This window comes from Neolamprologus multifasciatus, chromosome 17 (genome assembly GCF_963576455.1).
Source record: "Neolamprologus multifasciatus chromosome 17, fNeoMul1.2, whole genome shotgun sequence".
NCBI lineage: Eukaryota > Metazoa > Chordata > Actinopteri > Cichliformes > Cichlidae > Neolamprologus > Neolamprologus multifasciatus.
Window position 1 is genome coordinate 9,648,385 of NC_140455.1, and position 24,733 is coordinate 9,673,117.

Consider the following 24,733-nt stretch of genomic DNA (forward strand, 5'->3'; position numbering starts at 1 on the left):
GCTCAAAATCTCACGATACTTGGCCCCATTCATTCTGTCCTTAACACGGATCAGTCGTCCTGTCCCCTTGGCAGAAAAACAGCCCCATAGCATGATGTTTCCACCCCCATGCTTCACAGTAGGTATGGTGTTCTTGGGATGCAACTCAGTATTCTTCTTCCTCCAAACACGACGAGTTGAGTTTATACCAAAAAGTTCTACTATGGTTTCATCTGACCACATGACATTCTCCCAATCCTCTGCTGTATCATCCATGTGCTCTCTGGCAAACTTCAGACAGGCCTGGACATGCACTGGCTTCAGCAGCGGAACACGTCTGGCACTGCGGGATTTGATTCCCTGCCGTTGTAGTGTGTTACTGATGGTGACCTTTGTTACTTTGGTCCCAGCTCTCTGCAGGTCATTCACCAGGTCCCCCCGTGTGGTTCTGGGATCTTTGCTCACCGTTCTCATGATCATTTTGACCCCACGGGATGAGATCTTGCGTGGAGCCCCAGATCGAGGGAGATTATCAGTGGTCTTGTATGTCTTCCATTTTCTGATGATTGCTCCCACAGTTGATTTTTTCACACCAAGCTGCTTGCCTATTGTAGATTCACTCTTCCCAGTCTGGTGCAGGTCTACAATTCTTTTCCTGGTGTCCTTCGAAAGCTCTTTGGTCTTGGCCATGGCGGAGTTTGGAGTCTGACTGGTTGAGGCTGTGGACAGGTGTCTTTTATACAGATGATGAGGTCAAACAGGTGCCATTCATACAGGTAACGAGTGGGGGACAGAAAAGCTTCTTACAGAAGACGTTACAGGTCTGTGAGAGCCAGGGATTTTCCTTGTTTGAGGTGACCAAATACTTATTTTCCACCCTGATTTACGAATAAATTCTTTACAAATCCTACCATGTGAATTCATGGATTTTTTTTTCACATTCTGTCTCTCACAGTTGAAGTGTACCTCTGGTGCAAATTACTGACCTCTGTCATCATTTTAAGTGGGGGAACTTGCACAATCGGTGGCTGACTAAATACTTTTTTGCCCCACTGTATGTCCGCTTCATTTATACGAAAGCAACAGCGATATTTTTCCACTGTTTTTCCATAAATAAATATTATCAATGTAACTAAAGATAATGCAGTATTTGATTCTTTTATTGATTTCATACAGATACATACAGGTCATTTCCTAAAAAAAGGGAAATGTACTATTAATCATTCTATTTCATGTATTTGATTATTTCAGATGTAATTCATATTTTAGAGTAGTAATAGTAAATTACTTCGTGTAATCAAGATGAGAGACCACGGCTATAAAAGCGAAGGTGGATTTGGGAAGTCTGTCGCAGCCATGTCCTGTCCGTTTGTACGCGAGCAAGCAACCCATTGCGGAAGGTGCAAGATTGATAAGGAGAGCATTCAACCCTAGGGCCAGCTCCTCTGCCGGGGTGTGACGAGGGGGTGCAGGACCACCACCTGTCTTTTTTTGCTCTGCCCTTTTCTTGGTTGCTGTTATAAACAAACAAACAGATTATTTCAGGGTCTCTTTTCAAGAGACTAAAAGCAAGATAAGTGATAAATATTACCATTCTGTAGAATATTCTTATATTTCACTTTTACTTGTTCCCATGTTCTAGTGGGTCCTGTTGTGGCTCTAATGTGAAAGAGGATATAATATAATAAATTACTTACGAGTTTAATTTGTCAGCAACTTTCTGCCAGCCCCCTCTCCTTGCTTTTGCAGCCTTTGCAGTATTGCCTTGCGTTTTAATTAAACTCTGAAACTCCTGAAATCCCTCAATCAAGAGTTTTTGCTCTGCTGCCGAAAAATACTGACCGCGCTCCTTCGACATTTTCGCCGACCAATCAAAGGGTTGCCGATCAATGTTTCTACTATCGATGCGTAGCCCCTTTTAAGCCACCCAGTGATCTCACATTACTTCATCCAGCTGTACTAATCGTCAACAACAGGTGTGTTCGGAAAACCGGAATAGCGAGCTCAAAGTTGGCGCGATGATTTGATCTTGGATGTGTCATTTGATCTTGGATGTAGTAAGCGAGGTACGAAGAACGACCCCAGGTTTTGATTGTCAGCACTTTCAGACCAAGTTGCAGAACAAAATATTTCTCTGGTATGTTTTGTGTTTGTTCTTTACAACACAAAGCATGAACAGCAGTGCATTGGCTCCTTTTACCTGTAGCCTTACACGTAAAAGAATGATTTCCAGTTTCTTTCTCACAGTGAGGATTAATGCTTATTAATATAACATGAGTATCACTTTGGTACTTAAGCTACGTATCTGCATTGGATCAGAACTGGAAAAGTTGGATCAGTGCAGCCTGTATTTTGGTTTAAAATTAGTTTCTTCCTGAAAAAAAAACAGTTGACTAGAAACACGTACTCTATTTCTGTCAGTTTGTTCCAAAAGAAACCCAGTTTAGAAAAAAAAATGTAATTATTGTAGTACAGTTGTTTTTTTTTTTTTTAGTTATCATGAATTTTAACATTTTGTGTAGTCATTTGTTTGTAATGTTTCGAGGAAGAACACAGAACACAAGTTTTTTTTTTTTATTAACCAAAAAGGGAAATTAAACATTCAAATAAAATTTAAAAAGATCATCTTATATCAACTAAAAACTACATGTAATATGAGAAGAGAAGACACGTACATGTCGTTGGTCAGTGGGAGTGCCTATGCCAGGGTGGTGCGCTGCTGAATGAACAGAGATCTGCTTTAGTTTAATAACCCAACATTTGACCTCCTGCTTGTGCAAGCTGTGGACCTGCAGAAACATAGCACTTATTTTATTTGCATGTACATTTTTTCTTCTAAATTCAACAATATAATTGGCTTATAAACAGTGCTGCATATACATGAAGGTCAACGATAAACAGCTAGCTTTCACAAAGCACTGTGGAAGTTTGATTATACTTCATATTTACTGTATTTGGTGCCAAACTAAGTTGTAACAACCACAGTGTGTACACAGAAACAAGTTTAGGAACATATATGTATAAAGTACAGTTAATCCACAACTATTCATCTGGTATTATAACATGCTGTTGATTTTCTAAAAAGATGTTGAAATCTGAAGTTTGAATGCAATGAAGAGTCAAATTTAAATTGATATCAAAAGTCCATATGCAACAAGCAATGGTGCTTAATCCAAATGACATGAATGCACCAATGTATAACTCTTTTCTAATATCATGTTAATCTCAGTTTTGGATTGACACATTTGTGGGGTTGTTTTAGTACGTGGCCAGACCCATATCCTGCTCATCACATAATTTTAGTGGATTGGTAGGATTACATGTTTTTATAGCTCACATTTCCAAACGTTGCCTCAATTTTGTGATGAGTGATGAATGTATGCACGGATTTATTTTTACAACATGTGTTGTCAAAACAAATACACATTAACAGTTTTTGTATTTGACCAAAATTGTTTCAAATACCTGTAGCAAAAATACCGTCTGTGTACATTTGTGGCTTTACAACAACAATTACATAAACATAAACTGATTATGCAGTAAATGTGGTTGTTGGTAATGCTTCGCTGGGCTTCTTCTCACCACCAGCTACAGGAAAAATAGAACCAACATGCATTGTGTGGCCAGGTAACATGACAGAGACTGCTGAAGAATTTTTTTTTAGCAGCATTGTAAAGCAATGATGGGGTTTCATTTCCATAAGAAAACTCGTCTATGGTGGGAGAAAAGAGCCAGACTGGTGTATTTCATGAAGCACCTGTTTGGAAGAAACACAGCTTCATGGCTTGTAAGTCCCATGCAGGGTGATGGGGATGATAGTGTTGACCTCTGCCCTGGCGAGCTCTGTCAGGTTTCTGGCATCCAGCACCAGGAGGGTACCTGGTCTCTGCGCACCTGGCTTTACCACAATGCTCAGCAACACACCTGCAAAACCCAGACATGGGAGGCAACTGCTTGTGTGCTCTACAGCAAACGTTCATAAGGACAAACGCAAAAAAGTTGTTTCAAATGAGCGTAATGTGTCTACAGTTAGAGTTTGGGTGTGTAAAGATTATAAAATATGTATTTTTGATGCTGAATGAATGAAAGAAAGGATAAGTTTACATCCCATATTTAGGTTGTGTCATCTGTGCTAGGCAGAGATTTATGTAGCGCTAATAAAAACTTTGGTTTGAAACATACATTACACAAAGTTGACTTATATATCAAACACTTGCCAATGTGTGAATGACTGCAGTGTAGCTTAAAATGTATCCTTACTCGTCTAATTTTCCATGAAAACTTAAAGCATTTACAGGAGTTCCACTTACTGGACATAGAAAATAATGCGCCTTTGGATCATAGACTGTATATAAAAACATGGAGGCGGTCACTTTACCCATTGAGCATATTCAAGATGAGCCTTGTTTGTTTTTGTTTTTTTTACCTAATATATTAAACAAAAATGATAAGCATCTAATAAAGAAGACAATGATTTAATAAGTGAATTTCATGCTTGATTCAATATGATCTGAAAGCCACAAACACACTGAAGACTAGTGTTAGTGTGTAATTCTGTGGGCTAAGATGTGAGAATGTGTCCTACCATCATCCTCCTCTGTAGCTCCGGGTGACGGCACAAACAGTGGCTCTGATGGGTAACTGTCCTCCTCCTGCCACACCCAGGTCTCTTTGGTCTGCACATTCAGCTTGACGATCTAAAGCAGCAACCAGTTGCTTTTAATGTCTTGTGGAGTTAGCTAACGTCACGGGCCCTGCAACTGTCCTCGTCTCCTGGTGTGTTCAATGAAAACTCTTCTTACCCTGTCAGGAATGAAGTGGTTGAGTCCCAGGCCATAGGCGAAGGAGTACTTCTTCCCGCAACACTTTGAATAGTTGATCTGTGGAAACTCGAAAGCTGAGAGAGTGACAGAGAAAATAAATCAATATGAGCACATATTTAATATGTCATAACAATCGGTGTATTATGTACCCTTCAGGATACACATATTGGAATATACAGAGAACATGTAAACTATAGTGTATATGTGATACCCTGTCTTGGTCCAGAAAACAGCACTTCAGGTTCGAGCCAGATAGTACCGTCGCTGTGAAGAACGGCGGTCGCTGTAGTGTACGACAGAGATACCAGATTCTTCCCCTGATCCTCCTGAAAACACACACAAAGTTGTGTACAGAATACCATGGAGCTTAAAGATAAAGAGATATCATTCCTAGGTTACAGTAAATGTTTTGGCTTCATGCAGTTTTTTTTTTAGGGTTGAATAAATATGGAACGACAGAACATTTTGTTGTCACAAATTAAAATTATTTGTGATGCTGCACAATTTTCTCAGATCTCAGATCTTGTATGTCATATAACAACTAGATTTTTATTTGGATTATTTTGTTACTTCCTGATATGACAAACAAGCTAACTAATTGGTCAGTCCAATGTTGTAAATCCAGCTCTATGGGAACCATTACAGTAAGGATCTAATAAAAGAAATACAAAGTAAAAATACAATTTATATAGCACTTTTAAAGGTAAATATCTCAAACTGCCACACAACAAAATGCTGAAAATACAAAGATAAAATTTGCCCCAAAGCAAGTTTTAGCCTTTCAAAACAGATCCCGTTATTTCATTATTTTCTGATTCATGAATGTCTAATACTGCTCTCACAGTTTTGATGAAGAGTTCAGCAGGTGAAACAAAAGGTATTTAAATAAATTATTAAGTTTTTAAGTACATTTTAGGTTACACAGAGATGCTAATGATTGTTATTCCCAATTATACTATGATATAATATAATATAATATAATATAATATAATATAATATAATATAATATAATATAATATAATATAATATAATATAATATTGTATCTAATATAAGTAGATTTAATTTAACTTGACCTATATTCAGATAAACAGGTACACATAAATAACAGTGACAACACCTTTTCCACTTATACTAGTATACTATACTAGTAGCAAAAATTTGCTTTAGAGGCCGTGAGTCCATTAATCACTATTTGTCATTTACAATGTTTCTGATCAATCCTATGACATATTAGATTAAAAAACTGGTAGCACTTTATAATACGACCTGTGTATTAGGTGTAAGTACCCTGTAATTATATGCAATTTGCAGGCCAGCGTTTGGAGGAAACAATGACACTGTAAGACCCACGACAAAGGTGCAAGTGTCCTGTACTTATGTGGAATTTGGAAGCAACAAGTCAGGTTTTTGCAGGAAAAGCCAGGACCCTTACTGGAATTGAGCTTGCGACTCCCACTCTAAAGGTTTGTAGTCTTACCATTACACTATCTAGCTGCTACAATACCTAATACTGTGTTGTTATAAAGAATTTTCTTCTGCATTTTAGGAAATGTGGCCTGCCTAATCAGTAGATCCTGTTACAGTGCTAAATAATCACTATTAATGATCGAACATATAACTGATGACATTAATAACTTGCACTATCTCTGTGTGTAGACTCACTCTGTGAATATCCAGTGGAAGGACATATCGTCTGACCTCAGGCTGTGGAGCTCGTGCAGCTGCTTTCTTCACCTCCTCCCATTCCTCTTTCAAATTAGCCAGGTACAGGTAGTTATACACAAATTCATGACTGTAAAGAAACAGAGAGAGTGAGAGAGATGTCACATAATTGCATGTAAGATGTAAGACACTTGCACAGACACACAGCTTTACACTTACCCTTTCCACGTGCAGAGATCGACAACGATGAATCCTTTGTCTTCATAGGCGTTAATATGGTGAAAGAGGTTGAATGCTGATGTTCTGAACTTGTGACTACTCAGATAACCTGCTGGCTCTTTACTGGCCAAGTGGAACCATGTCTGCAGCACACAAACACACATACTCACTGACCAGATGATACCAAGCAGACACACATGACCAATCAATTAACTTTTTCCCAGGAGAAGGCTTAGAAACTTGGAGCAAGCAGGGGACTTTAGTAAATAGCACAGCTGTGTGGCTTTTCGTGAAATTAATGCAAAAGAGTCCAAAAGATCTAATATAAATTATATTCAGATATTGCAGGTGTTTGTAACTCCAGCATTTAAGAACAGACTGGATTCCAGGATTCCACGGGCCTTCTTTAATGCCTGTGCCCTGCCTACCCCCATGCTGGCGTTGGACTCAAAGCAGTCCATGTATGTGGCTCCTCTGAAGCTCCAAGCTGACAAAAACTTGAGCAGGTTGATCTTCACCGGCTGCTCCACGAATACAAAATAGTTGTCTGTCATACCAAAGCTGGAGACAGATAAGCAAAACAGTGAAAGACACTCAGAGACAAAGCACAGTTCATCTTAATGGTAAAACGTCAAATACAAAGAGAAAGGAACAAAAACAAAAACCAGGCTTTGTGTACATGTGTACACGTATGAGATAACTCTGTACCTGTGTACGTAGGAGGGTTTAAGCCTCTCACTGCTTGGCAGCTGGACCAACACTTGGGACTTCTCTATGGGGTCTGATTTATCTGGAATCACAGAGATACAAACATATACATTGTTCCTGACAATTTTATTTTAATTCTCTGCATTCTGCTTGCTTCAACTTTTCTTTTAAACCTTTTTCTTTTTTTAAATCTTTGTCTCATTTTCTTTTCTTCTTCTTTTTGTTATCCACCGTTTTCCTCTATCCTGTTCGCTCCCTTTTTATCTATCATATACTTTTTTTTTGACAGTCTATTGTCGCAGTAACAAAACAGTCAGTGCTTAAAAGCTTATCTGGAAAATTCAGGCATGATACTCCTTTCAAACCCAAATCTCTATAAGATAAAAATTTACTATATAATTTAAAGGTCAATAAACATCAATAAACATAATAATAATAATAAAATAATAAAATTATAATCAATTAAAACATATCCATTGATAGTCATTGAGAGTATTGTGTATAATAAACTCACCTTTCGGAACAGGTGGGATCTTAACAATGTTATAAGCCAGACTCATGTTCTTGCCAAAGCAGTTACCAATGTTGTAGACCGTGCCATCTCGTTCAATGTGGGGGTGGGCGGTCACCCCATTCACTGAGAGGTACTTACAAAGATCCACCTATTGCAAATTGGAAGACATTCAAGTTGAAAGCTAAATATGTAAAATCACAACCGGAAACAGTCAAAGATGCTGCAAGGAAAGAATAATAAAGCAACTGAAAATGCAGCAATGTTGAAAACTAGAACTCTTCCTTCTGACATATTTGGGGAGGGTATAGCTTTAATAAAGCTACCAGAAAATAATAATGGCTCTAGCTTACTGTAAATTTAAACCAATCAGCTCCCACCTTTTTTAATGTCTCCAGTGAATCAGGGTCAACTTTGGTAATGTAGTTGGTCTCAGTGACTGCGTAGAAGTCTTCACCAATCGGGTAGACGTTCACTAAACAGTTATCGGTCACTTCAATGCCTCTGAAGTAAGTAAAGAACCTGAAATTACAAGCACGAGGAAAACTTTATATTAAACCAACCGTTTCCCTAAACCCATATAATGTATAGTAATAATACAACAACACAGGCACAACATGGTAAGATCAGTGTATGTGAACCAAAAGCTCAAGTTTGACACTGTTTTACTCCTGAGATTTGTAAAGCATCAAAGAGGGAGGATACCTTAATATGGTCATCTCAGGAACCCCAACCCACCTACTGGTAAAACTACCTGTTTCTGATGAAGGTTGAGTTACAAGGAGGGAGCTAAATGGATGAGCTGAGAGGATGCACCAAGACTCATTATAATATAACATGGATATTTATTAGAATATTGATAGTTATTCATAACTATGATTCGTGAAAACTACTATATGAAGTTCAAGAATAAAAATATAGCACTGGGAATGAGCACGGTTCATTTAAGGACACTGAAAGGGGATATGTGGAACATAAATGACAAACACTAAGAATTAAAAAAAAAAAAAAAATCTATAAATAGATCTTGGAAAAAAAAACCCCAACAGGTTTCTCCAGGGAGTGAACGCTTTCAACATCGTGCACTTCCTAACCACAGGAATGTTGCTTCCAGTCTAACTGTTCAGTACAGTCTCCTGGCCTCAGCTTCGCGCCAAATGAAAGGTTTTATCTTCTTATCTTGTTTTTTTGCAATACATCGATAAAATAATAATAAAGAAATAACCGTACATTGACAATTGATTAAATGGAAAATCAAATGAGAAAAGCATGTTTAAATGAAATCAAGGAAGCACAATAATTTAAGTCATATAAATAAAATGCTTTTCAATTGAATTGCATATTAAGTTATTTATTTATTGAGCTATTTGTTTTAATTTGACAGCTTTTGTACAGTGCAATGTTCCTTTTGTGTGCATTTTAGGGCATGGGTTTGGGATTACCTTGAGAAGATGTTTTTGCAGGGGTCTGGGTAGGCTGCCGTGCCAAACTCAGTGATGACAACTCTGTTCTCTGTCATGGCCCGAACATAAGCATCTGTTCTAATAAACCTGAGCACAAACATCAACTAGTATGCCAGCTGTTTTTGAATCCCACTCATATTACTTTAAAAATTTTCATTGTGGCACGTGACTGAAATCTTTGAAACACAAAAAGCCTTCTTCATTCGTTGCCTGTTTCTTTGCAACATCCCACTTTTCCTCAGCTGCAAAGAACTGCAAAACAAAATCAGATGTCATAAAAACCCACAACTGGAGCTTGGAGCTGCTGGGAATATGAGAACCAGATTTTCTTCTTCTTCTTTTTTTTTTGTGGATTAAAGAGAAAATGCCTTAACGTCCTGATGTCAGTACAGCTAGAAACATGTACGTTTTTAAAAGGTATTTCCTCAGAATACTGCAACTTGAAATATGAAATATAAAAATAATGTGCTCTGCTTTTGTAGATTAATCCGTTTTCTTACTTCCGGTAATAAGTCACCTGACCGTTCTTCAGGTCAAACTTGTGGATGAGAGCCTGTCCATCAAACAGGTGCTGGAAATGTTCATCTCCCACCTCGAAGAGACCGGGACCCATCCTCAGAAGACTTCCCCCCAGCCATGACGGGAAAATACCTGCAGTGATAAAACCATCAAATGAAGCCGTGCACATCCTGACCACATGATGCCACATTCTGCTGTCTAAAAACTCAGACTATAGGATTCTGTCCACCCCTGTTTTCACACTATGCACACCAAGTGGTTAGTATCAAACTTTACCCATTTCTAACACCCCAGTGTCACTTATAACACTACAGTGTTTTTATCCACAAGACTGGTCCTGGCAGTAACACCAAAAATGCATTTTGCGTAGATGGGTGAACAGGTCAGGCCTGAAGCTGAGTATATCTCAGACTAAGTCAGACTAATGTCTTCTCTCTATTTTCCTTGCATCAAAGGACTTACTTTCACAGTGGCCTTTATGTTAACCAATGTACAACATTTAGTTCAATCAAAAAACATTACACTCCATGAGGCAGTACATATACATGCCACATATATACATATTTATATTTATTTGTATATGTTACATAATAATGTTATTATAAATCCTAACTATTGATTTTCTTAAGTATTATGTTCATTTTATTATCCTTCTGTGATAGCGATGTTTGTGTCTTTCGCGTGTCATGTTCAACGTACGTTACCTGTGAGTAACCTAATGGTCACCAAAGGAGTTTTATTTAAGTAAACACTAAATACGGAACTAACTGTAGGTATAACAAATAACTATACGTAATTTAAAAAAGCACACTAGTGTAGTGATAATGCTGGCCGGTGTATTTTCAGGCGTTGAGCTACTATGCCGTACATATTTATTTTAGTGTATATTAGTTGATTGCGTTAATATAATCCGCTAACTTGTGTTTATTGTTTCACTATGACTTTGAAATAGGCAGTGCACTTGTGGATGTCATAGGAGAAATGCCTTTTGCAGATGTTTCCATTTGACATTTCAGATGATAAAAAAAAAAAAAGAGAAACCGCACGCTTGTGATGCAATTTTGTTGTTATATCAATGCAACCATCAGTGGAAGTTCTCAAGAGTAAGAGGGGTTAGAAAACCATAAATGTAGATTCCATGTGAGGAAAACACAGGCAGTGTCAAATGCTTTAGCCCTGCATGCAATCTGAAGGCCACCAGATGGGGATAGCTGTGGTTACTGAAAGTGTTCAGGTCCCACAGCAGTCTATGGGAAAAGTCTTCCAGCATTCCCCTGTGTTAACCCTTTCCTGAGTTTATGGGCTCAGTCACTTATTTCATGAAGAACAGTGAAGTCTATTTTGTAAATCTTGGTTATACTATGTTTCAGAATGGCATGTCAATTTGTTGATGACTTGTGATTGACAAGTTGTTAGGGAGAGAGCAATCACACCTGCCCGTGTTTGTCGCACCTGCTTAAATTATTATTATTTTTTTTAGCTCAAGATGGTGACAATGAAAACGCCAATCATGAAGTTTCAAAACTGCACTTTAGAAATCAACAGATGACATTGTGACAGTAGCTGTATGTCCAGTTTTTATACTGTGCATGGCCTGGATCCTTCCCCTCCCCCCTTCCTACAGTCCATCATTGTAAACATATGCAATGACGTGACCTGAAAGTTGTTGCGCAAGTTATAAAAGCAAACCAATATACTTTTAAGTGTAGAAAAATGGGCTCCCCCTTGTATACCTGCCATTACCTGCCACCTTCACACTGCAAATGTGAACATATAACAGAGGAGTGTGGCACATTGTTCTTTGCTTCTGCCACTCATAAGTAATAGTCATCAGATCATAGATGCAAGTTTATGGAGACAGGAGATCTGTCACAGCTAAATTTTCCTCAGCAAAATAAAGAATTTCTAATTTCCCACATGTGATCCTTAATTTGTTCATAATTGCCCAACCTGTAATGATAAATCTTTAGAGGACCATGAGTCTCTCACAATAACTAAAGCATATTTAACTGCAGATTATTCATTACCACTAAATCAGAAATCTCATGAACACTGGTACTGGAGGAAATTTCGGGTGATTCGCTGTCTTGGAGCCATAAATGTTAGTGATTAAAGCCACACTGCCATCGACACAGCCATGCATTGCTACTTATTTTTTGTCAGTCGCTCTTTCCTACCAGTGATAACTGCTGGTATGGGTTCATTCAGCTCCTCCACAGACTCAAAGATCTTCTTGTAGCTGGCAGCAGGATGCTCCACGCTGCAAACAAAATACAAAAAGTTTTTCTTTTTTGGACTTGTTTCCTAAAGGAGTTCAGAAATAATGAAATATGTCTACAAGTTTTCTCAACTGCTTGTTCCTTGTTTGTCTTGTTAACAGCCAGTTCATTTTTCTTTTGTTGGATATTTTACCCATTGTCCTCCCCTCAAGGGGAGGGAGTATGTAATTGGTTCCATTTGTTTGTTTGTCTGTCTGTTTGTTTGCAGTCTAGCATCCATAGCTGTCAAGATATCATTTCCACATTTTCTCAAACGGTAGATACCAACAACAGCTCGAGCTGATTTACTTTTTGTGAAAATCAGATCAAAGTCAAGGTCACACTGCATTATATTTCCTCAGCTGTCTTCAAACTTCACAGAAGTACAGTGGGCCTCCTCTGGGGGTTCTGAGTGGTCTTGTTTTGTCATGTATTATTATTTTTGTGTTTTCTTACATTTCTCTATTCCTTTTAAAATCAACAATCTTTCTCGTAGTTTTGTTTTGCTTTGTTGCATTTGTGTGGTAGAAGCAGGGCTGAAATTCTTCCTCAGTTACTGGGCCAAGATTCCTTCAGAGTACATGCATCAGCTTTTCTGAGCTTTTCTAAGATCCATCGAGTATTTTACTACAGCACCAGTGACTTACTGTGAAATTTCAGGTTGAAACTCCCGAGCTAAACTGTTTGAAATCTGCTCCGATGACTCATCATCAGATCATTTCGAGCAGAGCAGAACAAAGCACGTCTGCCAGCTGCTTTTTTTTATGTTGTTGGGGAAAACCAGCAAAACCCAACCTTGAAAAGTCATTTTCAACCTTTCAAGCGTTTGTCTTTACTGCCATGCATCTGAGAAACTAAAGAGAAGATGTTACTCACCGGCTGACCATGCTGCTACGCTCTTCACACACTTTCACACAAGCTGCTTACAAAAGAGGCTCTGGCTTGTATTTAAACCCTGCACAGATTTCCTGTGGTAAGCAATGGAAACGGTGCCCCATCCACCCTCCTCTCCTTCTCCCCTCCCCTTTTCCATCCCTCCTTGCTCCCTGTCCTCTTCTTCTCCTCCTCTCCTCGCCTATTTTCCCTTCATGCCTTTTGCTCCCCCTTTTCAGCACCCCTTCCCAAACCTCTTCCACCTCCCCCCCAAGTCTTAACCAGAGCTGAACAAACCAGCTTTGTGTCCTCTCCTTTCAGACGCCAGGCCCCTGGCTCTTTGCAGAACTTTCTCTGGCCCACCTAAACAAGGTCTGGGAACACAAACAGTCACCAGTGATGTGGGTCAAACTAGCAAATTCAGCCTTTAAAAGCAGTGTGTTTGTTGAAGGTGGATATGCTTGCAGAAAGAATCTTATCTAATTAGTTCCAGACAGCTTTGACAAAGGCTGAGAAACTATTTTAATTAGCTACTCAGTGAGGAAGGAGAGTAACACACACACACACACACACACACACAAATGGGCTTCATTTCATCCTGCGACAGGTGGAATTCTTATTGGTTTGAGATGCTTTCCCTCTTATAGAGATACCACCTGCGGCTTGCAGTATCACAAGAAATTAAGGTGGGTAAGTCAAGGAGCTGTATCAAAGTGTTTCTTTGATTTACAACCTAAAAGCTGATAGCTTCTAGACAAGACTTTGGGGTCTTGACCTTGATCGTGGTGTTGCTGTCTACTGGAGCGCGTTCAGTTGCGTAATCTGACAAACACTAAGACACAAAGCAACCATTTATTTTGTGATTCAGATTTAGTGAATTCAATTCTAGTATTTTAATAATCTGTTAGCACAAATTATCAGGCATTTAGCAACTTATTGTCACATCTAAATATCTCTGCTTCTGGATCACAAAATCCAACAAGACAGCAGCCAAAATGCTATAACCTACGTTATAGCATTTTTTATAGCACCTACAGAAATCAATCGGAAATCATGGTTACTGTGTCCATCTTTTAGATACATGATACTTCTTCCATGGCATAATAATATGGTTGTTATTATTATGCCATGGAAGAAGTATCATGTAAATGTTGGATCACAAGAAAGATCACGGAGGTAATAGAGGACAATAAAAATATGAAATCATGAAGCCCACAAGTTTACACATTTGCAAATAATAAACTTTGTGGTTTAATTCTGACTGGCTACACTCAGATTATAGTTACTTCTAAAAAGTAACAAAAAGCTGAAAAACTTCAGGCACACTGAACGAGTTTCTTTAGCAGCAGCCTGGCTGCCCGTTTTTGTTCTGCCTGCTGCTTTGTGAAGCAGCTTTTAGGTTTAAGGAATATTCAGGATATTAAATGCATCTAAGTGATTCTCTATTATAATTTTAACACTTGAGCAAAAATCTTCCCACCAGGAGCATCAGAGTAATGTAAAAAGAAGTAGGTAATATTACCTATCTGGTGGCCAGGCAGATGTAATCGTGTACCTTTATTGCTGTCCTTTCAGGACAAACACTACTGAAATACTGGTCAGCTAAACAAGTTTATTCCCAGGACTTTGCAATGGAAACAATGTAGGTACAAAACACCGATGATGAATGCATGTGTGGTTAAACATGCACACGCCATCTGATCTGAGGTAAGCTCAAACATATCAGGGGAGAAGTAATACTTCATGCAGCTTAAGATAAATTAAAAAAAGGAGAGTTTGACACATGGGAGTTGAATTTGTTGAGATTTTTTCAGATACTTGACACAGGTTGTGTAATTCACCCCAGCTTACACCTGTCAGCATGAAACACTGGAATAAATGGATGGTGTTTTTTTTTAGAAACAAGAAGTCACATGGTACTGCCCACTAATAAAACTGTGAAGCTGCTTTTAGGTTTAAACAGTCTCCAGGATACAAAATGCATTTAGGGGTTGCTCGATTATAATTTAAAATCAGTGCAAAATTCTCTCCAAAATGAACATCAATTTAATATCAAAGGGAAAAAAATCCTGCCGGGTAGATGTTCAACACCAGAAATAATAATAATAATATTATTATTATTAATAATAATAATAATGTTTTAAATAAAGCTGTCACTTCAATACAAACACCACTGAAACACTGAACAGCTAAAAAAAAAAATTTATTTCCCAGGACTTTGCATAGTAAACAATGTAGAGGAACAGTTGTAGGTACAAAACACAGAACACCGATGATGAATGCATGTGCCGTTAAACATGCATGCACCATCTGATCTGAGGTAAACACAAACATACCAGGGTAGAAGTAATACTTCATGTAGCTTAAGATAAATAAAAGAGCATTTGACACCATTTGAATATTAAGATTTCTTCAGACACTTGACATGAGTTGTGTAATTCCCCTCAGTTTACCAAATACCTGTCAGCATGCAGCACTGAAATGAATGGATGCGTATTCAGGTCAAGCTCTCACAAGGCACTACCCATGCCAAGGGCATATCAGGTGTCTGATGGAAAAACTTGGTTTGGGAAGTCTAATAAGCCTTAAATATGTATAAATGACCACACTGGTGATTGACATAAGCATGCTGGGCTAGCTCCAAGTGCAAACAATCCACTAAACAAAGCAGGGATGAGACACACAAGCTCAAGAAGTAAAAAGAAACTGGAAAGATTAACACGATTTAAATAACTGAGCTAGATATGAAAAAGCTGGCATCCTGAAAAAAGATCACCAAGAAATAAAACTAAGATTTCAAAAAGAGTTTTAAAAACTCCATACTCGACAGAGGGAAAAATAAGATGAGGGCAAAGAAAGAGAAAATGCTCAACATCAGGCCTGACAAATAGTTTCAAATAAAACTTAAGCATCTATGACAGAAAACGTTGAAACTTCAAAAAACATCAACATAACAAAAAACAAACAACAACTAGCACTCCCTCCTGCTGTCATATAAATTAAGAAATCTAATTGCTCCCACATTGACCAGTGATCTTAGAATTGCATATTTTTCTCCCAATTGCCTTTTGAAGCTTGCTTCTTCTTACTTGAACACACACACACACACACACACACACACACACACACACACACACACACACACACACACACACACACACACACACACACACACACACACACACACACACACACACACACACACACACACACACACACACACACACACACACACACAAGTATCAGATACAAATAGAAAAGAAAAGTGAGGGGACAACAGGTAAAGTACCTTTCTTCATAAAACATGTATTCAGAGAACCTAAATGGTATGAACGACTCTGTCGAGCTACGGTCACAAGCCTTCATCTAAGTCAGCACACAAAACTCAATACAAATATACACAACACATGAATACACAAATCAACTCCTGTTAAAATCATCCAGTCTACATTTACTTACAATAAACACAACAGTAAAAACAGCATTTCCAATGTAACACACTGCTTTTGGCTGCCATGGGAAAAACGACTTCTCAATTGTCCTGCCAGGAGTGTGATATCAGTGCAGCGATCACGACGTAAGCGGCGAGAGCGCGCCTCCTGCAGTCGTTCAGTTCCTGATGCTGAAAGCTTTGGTCTTCTTGATGTTGAGGAGTGGAGGTTTAATCTTTGGTTTGCTGTCAGTCTTGCTCTCTCCGTCTGGGGAGGGGAATCGTTGCCTGTAGATGTCTGGGTACTGCTTCTGAAACTTAGGAGAACAATAAGAAAATCTCACTTTGCTGAGTCTGCAGATTTCCAGCATTTTTGAGGATATGAAGTGACGTGTTATATCCTTGTGTGAACTTCAGGAATCTGAAGGCTAGTGAAAATAGCTTTCAAGTTGAAAACACTGCAAATTGACTCAAAACCAAATATGTGTGAGTGTGTATCAAAGATGGCCACTGTTACCTCTCCCATAAGTAAGTGGGATACTGTTTAAAACCATGGGGTTTGGCATGTTAGCTACCACTGTTACAGTTTAAAACATCACGCCATACTGAAGGAAATTTGAAACTTGATGAGAAACTCATTGGTCAAGTACTAGGGTTACAAATCAAGACAGGAAGAGGGACACTTCTTTATTCACTTTGCATCTTTGTGCAAACAGAACCAGACTTGAGGCATCGCCTCGACTTTCAGTAGACTGTTACCCGTTTCAGTTTCTTGCGTCTGTCCTTCTCACTGATGTTTTGATCTGTCACCAGGATCTCTAGCAGCTCCTCCATGGCCTTCTGAGAAGACTCCAGTTTTTGCTGTTCAAACTCAGCGCCACTGATCTGATGGCAGAACGTGTAGACCGGCAATGGAGGGCAAACCGGATCGCTTTTGTCAGTCTTTGAAACAGAGTCCATTGGGACCTGAAATCAGGACAGTACAAACATGAAGAAATCAACATGTTAACAGATTTTAAAGCTCCCAATGAAGCTGGCAGGTTCCCCTCAAAGCTCCAGCAGCATGAAAAGGTGTATTTTGAGCATTCACAGCTATCAGCTTGCTTCTGCAGGTTGTATTTGAACAGACATGCAGGGTATCACTTACTCTGCTTCTTTAAGAATTAGTTGGTTGTGGTTTACAGTTTGAAGGTATACCTGTGATGTTCGTAGGTACTGTATATGGTCACTGATGGCACCAAGCAGGTACTCTGGGACTGAGAGGATGCTTTGCTGATGATCCATTAAAAATGACACCAGCCTGGTTGCTAACAGCTCGTCCAAATCACACTCCTCAGCACTGCCCAGGACACAGCCTGAAAATGTGTGAACCATCTGAAATCCACAACAAACATCCAGATACACAAGTGAATAAAAGGTGAACAAACGGGGACATCATGATAAAAGAACATGACATACATGTCTGTGCTCACACTTCTTTAGGGAATGTTCAGAGTATTAGACGGGAACAAAAAATATTTGCTAGCTCCTTACCAACGTCCGGGTGCCGATAGCAGGGTGGAGGCGAGGCATGTCTACATTCTGGCTGATGCGTGACGCCATCCTCATGAGCAGCTGCAACTTCCTGCGGGAGGCGGGTGGAAGGAGGAGGGTGCAGAGCTGCAGGGCCTCGATGGCTACACGTTCACACTGAGGCTGGAGAACGCCTACATGCAGGAACACCGTTAGAAAGTCACGCACACGCAAGTAAGTGTTTTCAGTCAAACTGAAGAACAACACTTCAGGAACACATTCATCCATTGCTACGTCACACTTGCTAGACTATACAATGAATGGATGAATGAGAAGATGATTCGACTACAGCTATGGTGTGAAATGAGGCAGGTAAAGCTTGTGAACATGACACTGCAGCACGACTGTCATCCAGGAATGAAGGACTCCTATGCCCTCTTCCTTTTAGACTGTTTCTATAGATTTTAATGAAATCTGTGGGTCTGTACAAGAAAACAAGCACTATTTATCTGGCTAAACTGTGCTGCAGCTACATGATCTGTGAAACAGACTTTTGCCTTTTTCCTGTTGTTAAATGTTAAAGGTCAACTGCTGAATACAAAAACAGAGGCCATTTTCTGGAACTGGCCTTCCTGCTTTGAGTGAGGGAACAAATGGAGATAGTAGGGGTGAGATGTTAGATGAGGTTAATTTGATTAGACATAGACACAGAGTCAGGTAGAGGTGAGAGGGTCTTACTGTGCTCATTTTGGTTTTTGGGGGGTTGGGAGTTGCCGGCGGACACAGACACAGGCGCTTTGAGCAGTGAAACAGGTTGTGACAGGTGGGACACTTCCAGAGAGCTGAGGCAGCGGCGAACAGCAGCAGGTGCAGGAAGCGTCCAAAGGTTAGAGGTGCTGGAGGCCGGTCTGGGTCCTGTAGCAGCATTAGACCCTTGTGCTTTGGTTGCAGCAGACGAGAAAGAAGAAGGGAAAGGACGAAAGGAGGAAGAGAAGGGATGACAGGAAGACAGTGATGGAGGATGTGAAGCTGAGGAAGCCTGACACTGACTGGAAGGAGAGTTTACACTGAGGCAGCTTGCTGCTCGACCCTGCCACTTAAGCTCTTTGACATCTTCCTCCCTGGTCTCTATGACGATGTCCAGGCAGCTGCTGAAGCTGTGAGGCCGTAAGGAACGAAGCCTGTGTGAAGCTGACAGTCCAGCCAAGGGTATGACAGATAGCCTGTTTCTGGCTGTAACTCCTGGAGCGTTTTCAGAAGTAATGGGTGCTGGTTTGGACACAGATGTCCCGAATGAACGAGTGTGAGGTGTTGTGATGGAAGAGCTGTCGTCCTGGCTCCTGCTGCTACAGGCCCAGGATGCCAGGCTGTCACTGGACTGAAACAGCTGTTGTCTAGTAAGAGGGGCAGAGTCATCCAGGATGGTTTCCAGGGAGCAACTCCTTGTTTGAGGTCTTGTGGGAACAACTGTACTGAGGCTGATGCAGCTGCCTCCTAATGGGTCGTCATCCGCATCGGCACCGCCGCCTCCTTTCAGTGCTGCCAGCCGGGACTGAAGTTTCTCACCAATTACCTCGCTCATGGGGGATTCTGTCTCGTCGCATGTCCCCTGTCTGAGCAGCGACAGGAGGAGACACTCCGTGGAGCGAAAAGACGACTTGGCTGGAGGGGGGACTGCAGGAAGGTCTGATTTCTTGCGCTTCAAATGCTGGCGCATAGAAGGCGCTGCAACGTAGCCGCAGAACACTGAAAGTGGATGAAGACATGGAGAAGGGGGGCAGAGAAAGCCAAGGGGGCAGGCAGGGTGTCAGTGCAAGCAGACAGCAAAGGGGAAGGAGAAGGTTTAGTTAGTTCAAACCATTACTGTTCATACAGCTGATCAGGCACAACAAAAACAAAAAGTGCAACAGCTCACATCACAGTTAGGACCCACAAACAACCAAAACTTCTGTTAGGGGGTCACAAAGCACTGTTAGAGGTCAAACACTCAACTCACAGTGGAGACAACATGTCAGAAAAGACCTGCAGCCAAATTTGATCCTAACACAACACCAACATGTAGATTCTGAAAGGCCTAAAAAATGAACAGGAAGCAGCAAACCCACCTAGAACATTGATAAACAGCTCATACAGTTCATATGTGAGCAGTGGCTGTGGGAGGCTGTAGAAGTAATCGGACACTGTTTTGAAGACATCTCTTTCAAAGCCAGGATAGGATTGTTGTGTGCCGTTGTACTTTGGCCCTGGAAATAAACGCCATGTTACTGCAACTGTAACAACACTGAATAATATCTTCAGTAAATAGATCCATTAAACCACATTAAAAAAAAATCTATAAAAAAAAGCTTTTTCCTTTTAAAACTGTTAATGCAGGACATAGTTGCAGCTACTCACAATTGGCCAGGCTCCTCATGGCAGACAGAACCCAGTCTGGAAGGTCATCTATGGAGGCAGTTCTAATGTTAGACTCTTTGTTGGTTTACAGTATAATGAGTCAAACTCATTTAAGTTCGAGACCTCTGGATTAAATTATGTCCAGACTTTTTGGTTCAAAATTGCCCAGAAACACCACATTTTCACAGATACTTTTACCTGAAGAAAATGTTTTTTATTATGTTGTTTTGGCCTTTTACACTGGGGAATGGCACTTCTAGGACTTTAGTATGTGGTTCAAAGCACATCCTTATGGTAAAAAGTATTTTTTCAAAGATGAGGTCTTTATACATAAACTATCCTGTGCATTTTTCCTTTATACTGGTGTGTGAACCTACTGGTCTTGTCGTCCAGTGTGACCACTCCGTGTTTGTTGACTTTCGTCATATTGTGGATGATGTTCTGTGGATTCACATAACGATGGTCTAAAACCTCGTCAAGAGATGGAACATCCAGAATCCTCTGAAGACTGAAACACATACACAAGTTTTAGATATACATGGAAGTCTTTCTCATTTATTTATTTATTTTTTTTTGCAAAGAATGATTTTTTGGGGGGTTAGATTTGTGTGTTTATACTGGGTCAGCGTGATGTCTCTCCAGATCTCCTGTTCATCCTCCACTGTCAGCTCTCGTCTCTGTTTCTGCTGCTCTTCTTCTGGCTGATTGTCGCCTTCCTGCTGTATTCGGAGTGCAGGATCCACATTTTCCTGAAACACAAGTACAGAACAAGAACCAACATCACAGAGTGAATCTTTTTTTTTTTTTTATTAGTACAAAACTGCATCTATGAGCTTGTTTTTCTCTCAAATGCAACATATTGTTTTAAATTGAAACCGTGATAAATCTAACTCACCTGGGTTTCTTTCTCCTGCCTCCTTGTGCTTCTAAACCTGAAGAAACCTTCTTTGTCCTTGAATGAAGGTCTCTTTTTTATGGATCTGGACTCTGAGGCTGGAGCTGAACAGGGGATGGGTTTCAGAGGAGAATTGGAAGGAAACCTGTGGACAAAGAAAACAAAACCAAAAAAACCAGACTGTTTGATGCTATGTGGAGCACAATCAACATATTAAGCCCCGTTTTAAATAATCCCCAAAAGCACATTTCTGCCAACAGATTACCTGTACAGCACATTGTTGTCCTCCAGGTCCTCTGTTCCCCAGCGTCCCTTTACATCTTCAATCACATGGTTCTTCAGAAACTTCTTTAGAAGCTGAACTGTCTGTTGCCTGGTAACGTCGGGGCCAAAGTTGCTGTTGTTACAGAGCAGCTGGTGCAGCCAATCAACAGCAGCAGAAGCAGTGAAACAGGAAGCATAGTGCCTGAAGTTCTGGCGATGCTTCCTGAGGGGCATGCCAGCCCGAAACAAACGTGTCACCTCATTCCACTGAAACAGGACACGCACAGCAAGGAAACAAGATAACAATGTGTCATACGGTACAGAATTGCTCCATTGGAAAGCTGATAAAAGTGCACAACAATATAATGACAATTGACCGTGAGAAGTAACAGTGGGTAAGACAGGACACTTGTACTACAGAGAAGATCGCTAAGCTGTAATTAAGCCAGCACAGTATCTGCTGATTCAGATGCTGGCAGATATATCCAAGCGTTGGTACACATTTCATCAACTGGTAGCTCATTATGCACAAAATTCAAAAAGCATGTGCAGCGGTAAGACCAGTTTTACTTTAAAACAAACTATTTTGGTTTCTGCAGGCATATTGCAGATTCAGGAATCACAAGACCAATGACCTCAAAAACAAGTTAGTATTTACAAATGTTTACTTGTTGTCACTGCAGCTACTGCAGAAGTCACTTAAGTTGTGGAATAAATTCCTGCACTGATGGACTGGAGGTTTGACAGCAACCGGATTGACAGGTGATCTATCCTTTAGGTCCACCATTAAAGGTGAATGGTAAATGGTCTGTATTTGTATAGCGCTTTACTGGTCCCTAAGGACCCCAAAGCGCTTTACACAACCAGTCATCCACCCATTCACACACTGATGATGGCAAGCTACATTGTAGCCACAGCCACCGGACACTGGCGCCACCGGGCCCTCTGACCACCACCAGTAGGCAACGGGTTTAGTGTCTTTCCCAAGGATACAACGACCGAGACTGTCCAAGCCGGAACTCGAACCGGCAACCTTCCGATTACGAGCGATCGTGAATTTTCTTTTTTTTAAAAACATAAACAAAGTTTCTTTAAGAACCATATATGTCAGCCCTATGATACCTGCGCATCTGTTACACTCATACGATAACAGATTAATCGAGCAGCCATGGAACGTTAATTGCAAACATTATTGGTTTAGGATAAGGATTTATCTTAATGAATGAACTAATATTTGTAAACAGAATTGCTCTAAATATTCCAATTCCACCATCCCAGTGACTTTCTTTTATTAGAAGATAAAAAGATAAGATAAGATAAAACTTTATTAATCCCTCGGGTGGGTTCCTCTGGGAAATTCGGTAGAAACTCAAATATGTGAGTGTCTATAGCTCACTGAACAAAGGTTGTTGACATATATATTTAAAAGACATCACCGCATATATTGGATTAAAATCACATCAGTGTCGTTAATGAAAATTCGTACTTTAAGGTCCGGTTTTCAAACGCCATGTAAACTAATCGGTCTCGTTAGCTGGATTACAGGTGACGTTTGTTGCTGAAACAAAGTCATGAAGATGATATTAAATCAGAGAGAGACACAATTTTACAACGCTGAAATACAGAGAGGATACTTTACTGTGAATTTCTTGCAGTATTGCTTTTAGAGAAGCCGGCAAAACGCGTGTGTTTAAAAGCAGCTGCAGCTGAGTTTAGCGCTTCCGTTGATGACGATCTTACACTGAGTAGCTAGGTATTAGCTAGCTCGTGAACTTTAACTTACCAATTTCGTGGCTCGGTACGGTCCAGGGCTGATAACATGAGAACTCATATTTATCACGGAAGGGCAGCGCTAAGGGTTTCCTTCATTCGCTGTAGCGACGGATACTATCCATCACTCGAAGAAATATTTACGCATTTCTCGCTACAACCTTTAGTTTAGTTACGGAGAAACTCTCCACAGCCTGGCTGCTCCCCATCTGTTCAAAATTACGAGCCCTGTGCTTCTGCCACCGGATTGGATGGACGTTCTGGTCACGTGACCAGCCTCTAACGGAAGAGGGTGGAGGATCAAAACAAAAAGTGGACTGTAGGGTATTTGGTAGTAAGGCTATTTGAAAATTCTTCCAGTTGACACTAAATTTAGGTCTACAGTTAGTTACAGCTGTGTCAGCTGTAGAAAATGACTGTATTGCTTTATGTTGAAAGGCTATGCAGGTGTATTTCCTCGTGTACTACGGTACCCTTTTCTTCAGTTTTCGTTACATTGCGCATTCTTATATAATAATATTCATTAAATCACCGACACGTAAGCTGTTAAAGTTAATTCCTGGAATTTCCTACCTCTATCATACGCTGACCTGAAGATTCAGTAATTATAAGCCAGTGGTATAATGCATTTGGTATCTAGATGCCAATTTAAGATTTGTATATATGTAATTATACTTGTAAACCAATGTAACATCTAAAAGTATGCCTTTGACTGTTGCACTCTTAAAGACCTCATTAATCTTTGCTTTTAAACACACTGGATGCTCCTCCTCAACCAAAAACTCAAACATATTTGACTACAAAGCCCAGCTACAGAACCAGGCTCATCACCAGAGCCTATATTTAAACTTCATGCTCTTTGCACATGGGTTTCTATTTAAAAGGTTTCTAATAAAAATAATAATTATATTAATAATTATACATTTTATATAAAGATGTGAGTGTTTTACTGTTCGGACTATCCTTCTGTTCCAGCCTGTCTTAAGTGAAGGAGCAAGTCCTCCTGGGGAGGCCTTTTGCATTCACTGATGCATAGGCATGGCATGGAATTTACATTAGCATATCTTTAAAAGCACTCTGTAGGGGAAATCATTTACAGCCACAAAGAGATGAAAGACAAAAAAGACAGTGGGTGTTAGAGACAATTTTAAAGGGATAGATACCAGGGGGATGTGGTTGACTCTGGCCACACAGTAATGATTCCTTCCACTTGCCTCCGAAGTTGGATATTGGAGTTGGAAGTGACATGAGTCCTAGACTGAATGCTTGGCTTTCTATCCTAATGATAGAGCCTGGTCAATGCTCTGCGATTGGCTCATTTAGCGAGTCACAAAAGCTCAATAGTGGCAGTACATATTGAAGCTTTTACAGTTTTACTGATGTCTACTTAAACTATCACCATCTTGGTTTGTTAAGTTGGGGTTGGTGGAGCTGCTCCAATTTTCTGAGTGG

General features: G+C 40.0%; 2 protein-coding genes across 4 annotated transcripts; both read right to left on the reverse strand.

The window, feature by feature from the left end:
• Positions 1–2,539: 2,539 nt before the first annotated feature.
• LOC146498934 (retinal Mueller cells isomerohydrolase-like) lies at positions 2,540–13,289 on the reverse strand. Of its 2 annotated transcripts, XM_085138354.1 has the most exons (15): positions 13,020–13,084; positions 12,063–12,145; positions 9,867–10,017; positions 9,346–9,453; positions 8,284–8,425; positions 7,907–8,054; positions 7,393–7,474; positions 7,113–7,245; positions 6,685–6,827; positions 6,466–6,595; positions 5,014–5,128; positions 4,782–4,876; positions 4,565–4,676; positions 3,737–3,903; positions 2,540–2,698 (listed from the first exon to the last, which is right to left on the reverse strand). In XM_085138354.1, exons 1-14 carry the CDS (start codon positions 13,028–13,030, stop codon positions 3,758–3,760), a joined length of 1,599 nt encoding a protein of 532 aa, XP_084994480.1. In that variant the 5' UTR covers positions 13,031–13,084; the 3' UTR covers positions 2,540–2,698; positions 3,737–3,757. The 2 variants fall into 2 exon arrangements, with proteins under 2 accessions (XP_084994480.1, XP_084994481.1); XM_085138355.1 differs by having other exon boundaries at positions 2,540–3,903; positions 13,020–13,289.
• A 3,157-nt stretch (positions 13,290–16,446) lies between these two features.
• Positions 16,447–23,537, reverse strand: depdc1 (DEP domain containing 1). 2 transcript variants are annotated; one of them, XM_085138604.1, is made up of 12 exons: positions 23,295–23,537; positions 21,513–21,778; positions 21,248–21,392; positions 20,971–21,101; positions 20,730–20,860; positions 20,353–20,400; positions 20,064–20,201; positions 18,697–19,704; positions 17,980–18,152; positions 17,644–17,820; positions 17,206–17,412; positions 16,447–16,763 (listed from the first exon to the last, which is right to left on the reverse strand). In XM_085138604.1, the coding sequence occupies exons 1-12, from the start codon at positions 23,340–23,342 to the stop codon at positions 16,626–16,628; spliced, it is 2,610 nt and encodes an 869-aa protein (XP_084994730.1). In that variant the 5' UTR covers positions 23,343–23,537; the 3' UTR covers positions 16,447–16,625. The 2 variants fall into 2 exon arrangements, with proteins under 2 accessions (XP_084994730.1, XP_084994731.1); XM_085138605.1 differs by lacking the exon at positions 18,697–19,704 and having other exon boundaries at positions 23,295–23,533.
• Positions 23,538–24,733: the final 1,196 nt, after the last annotated feature.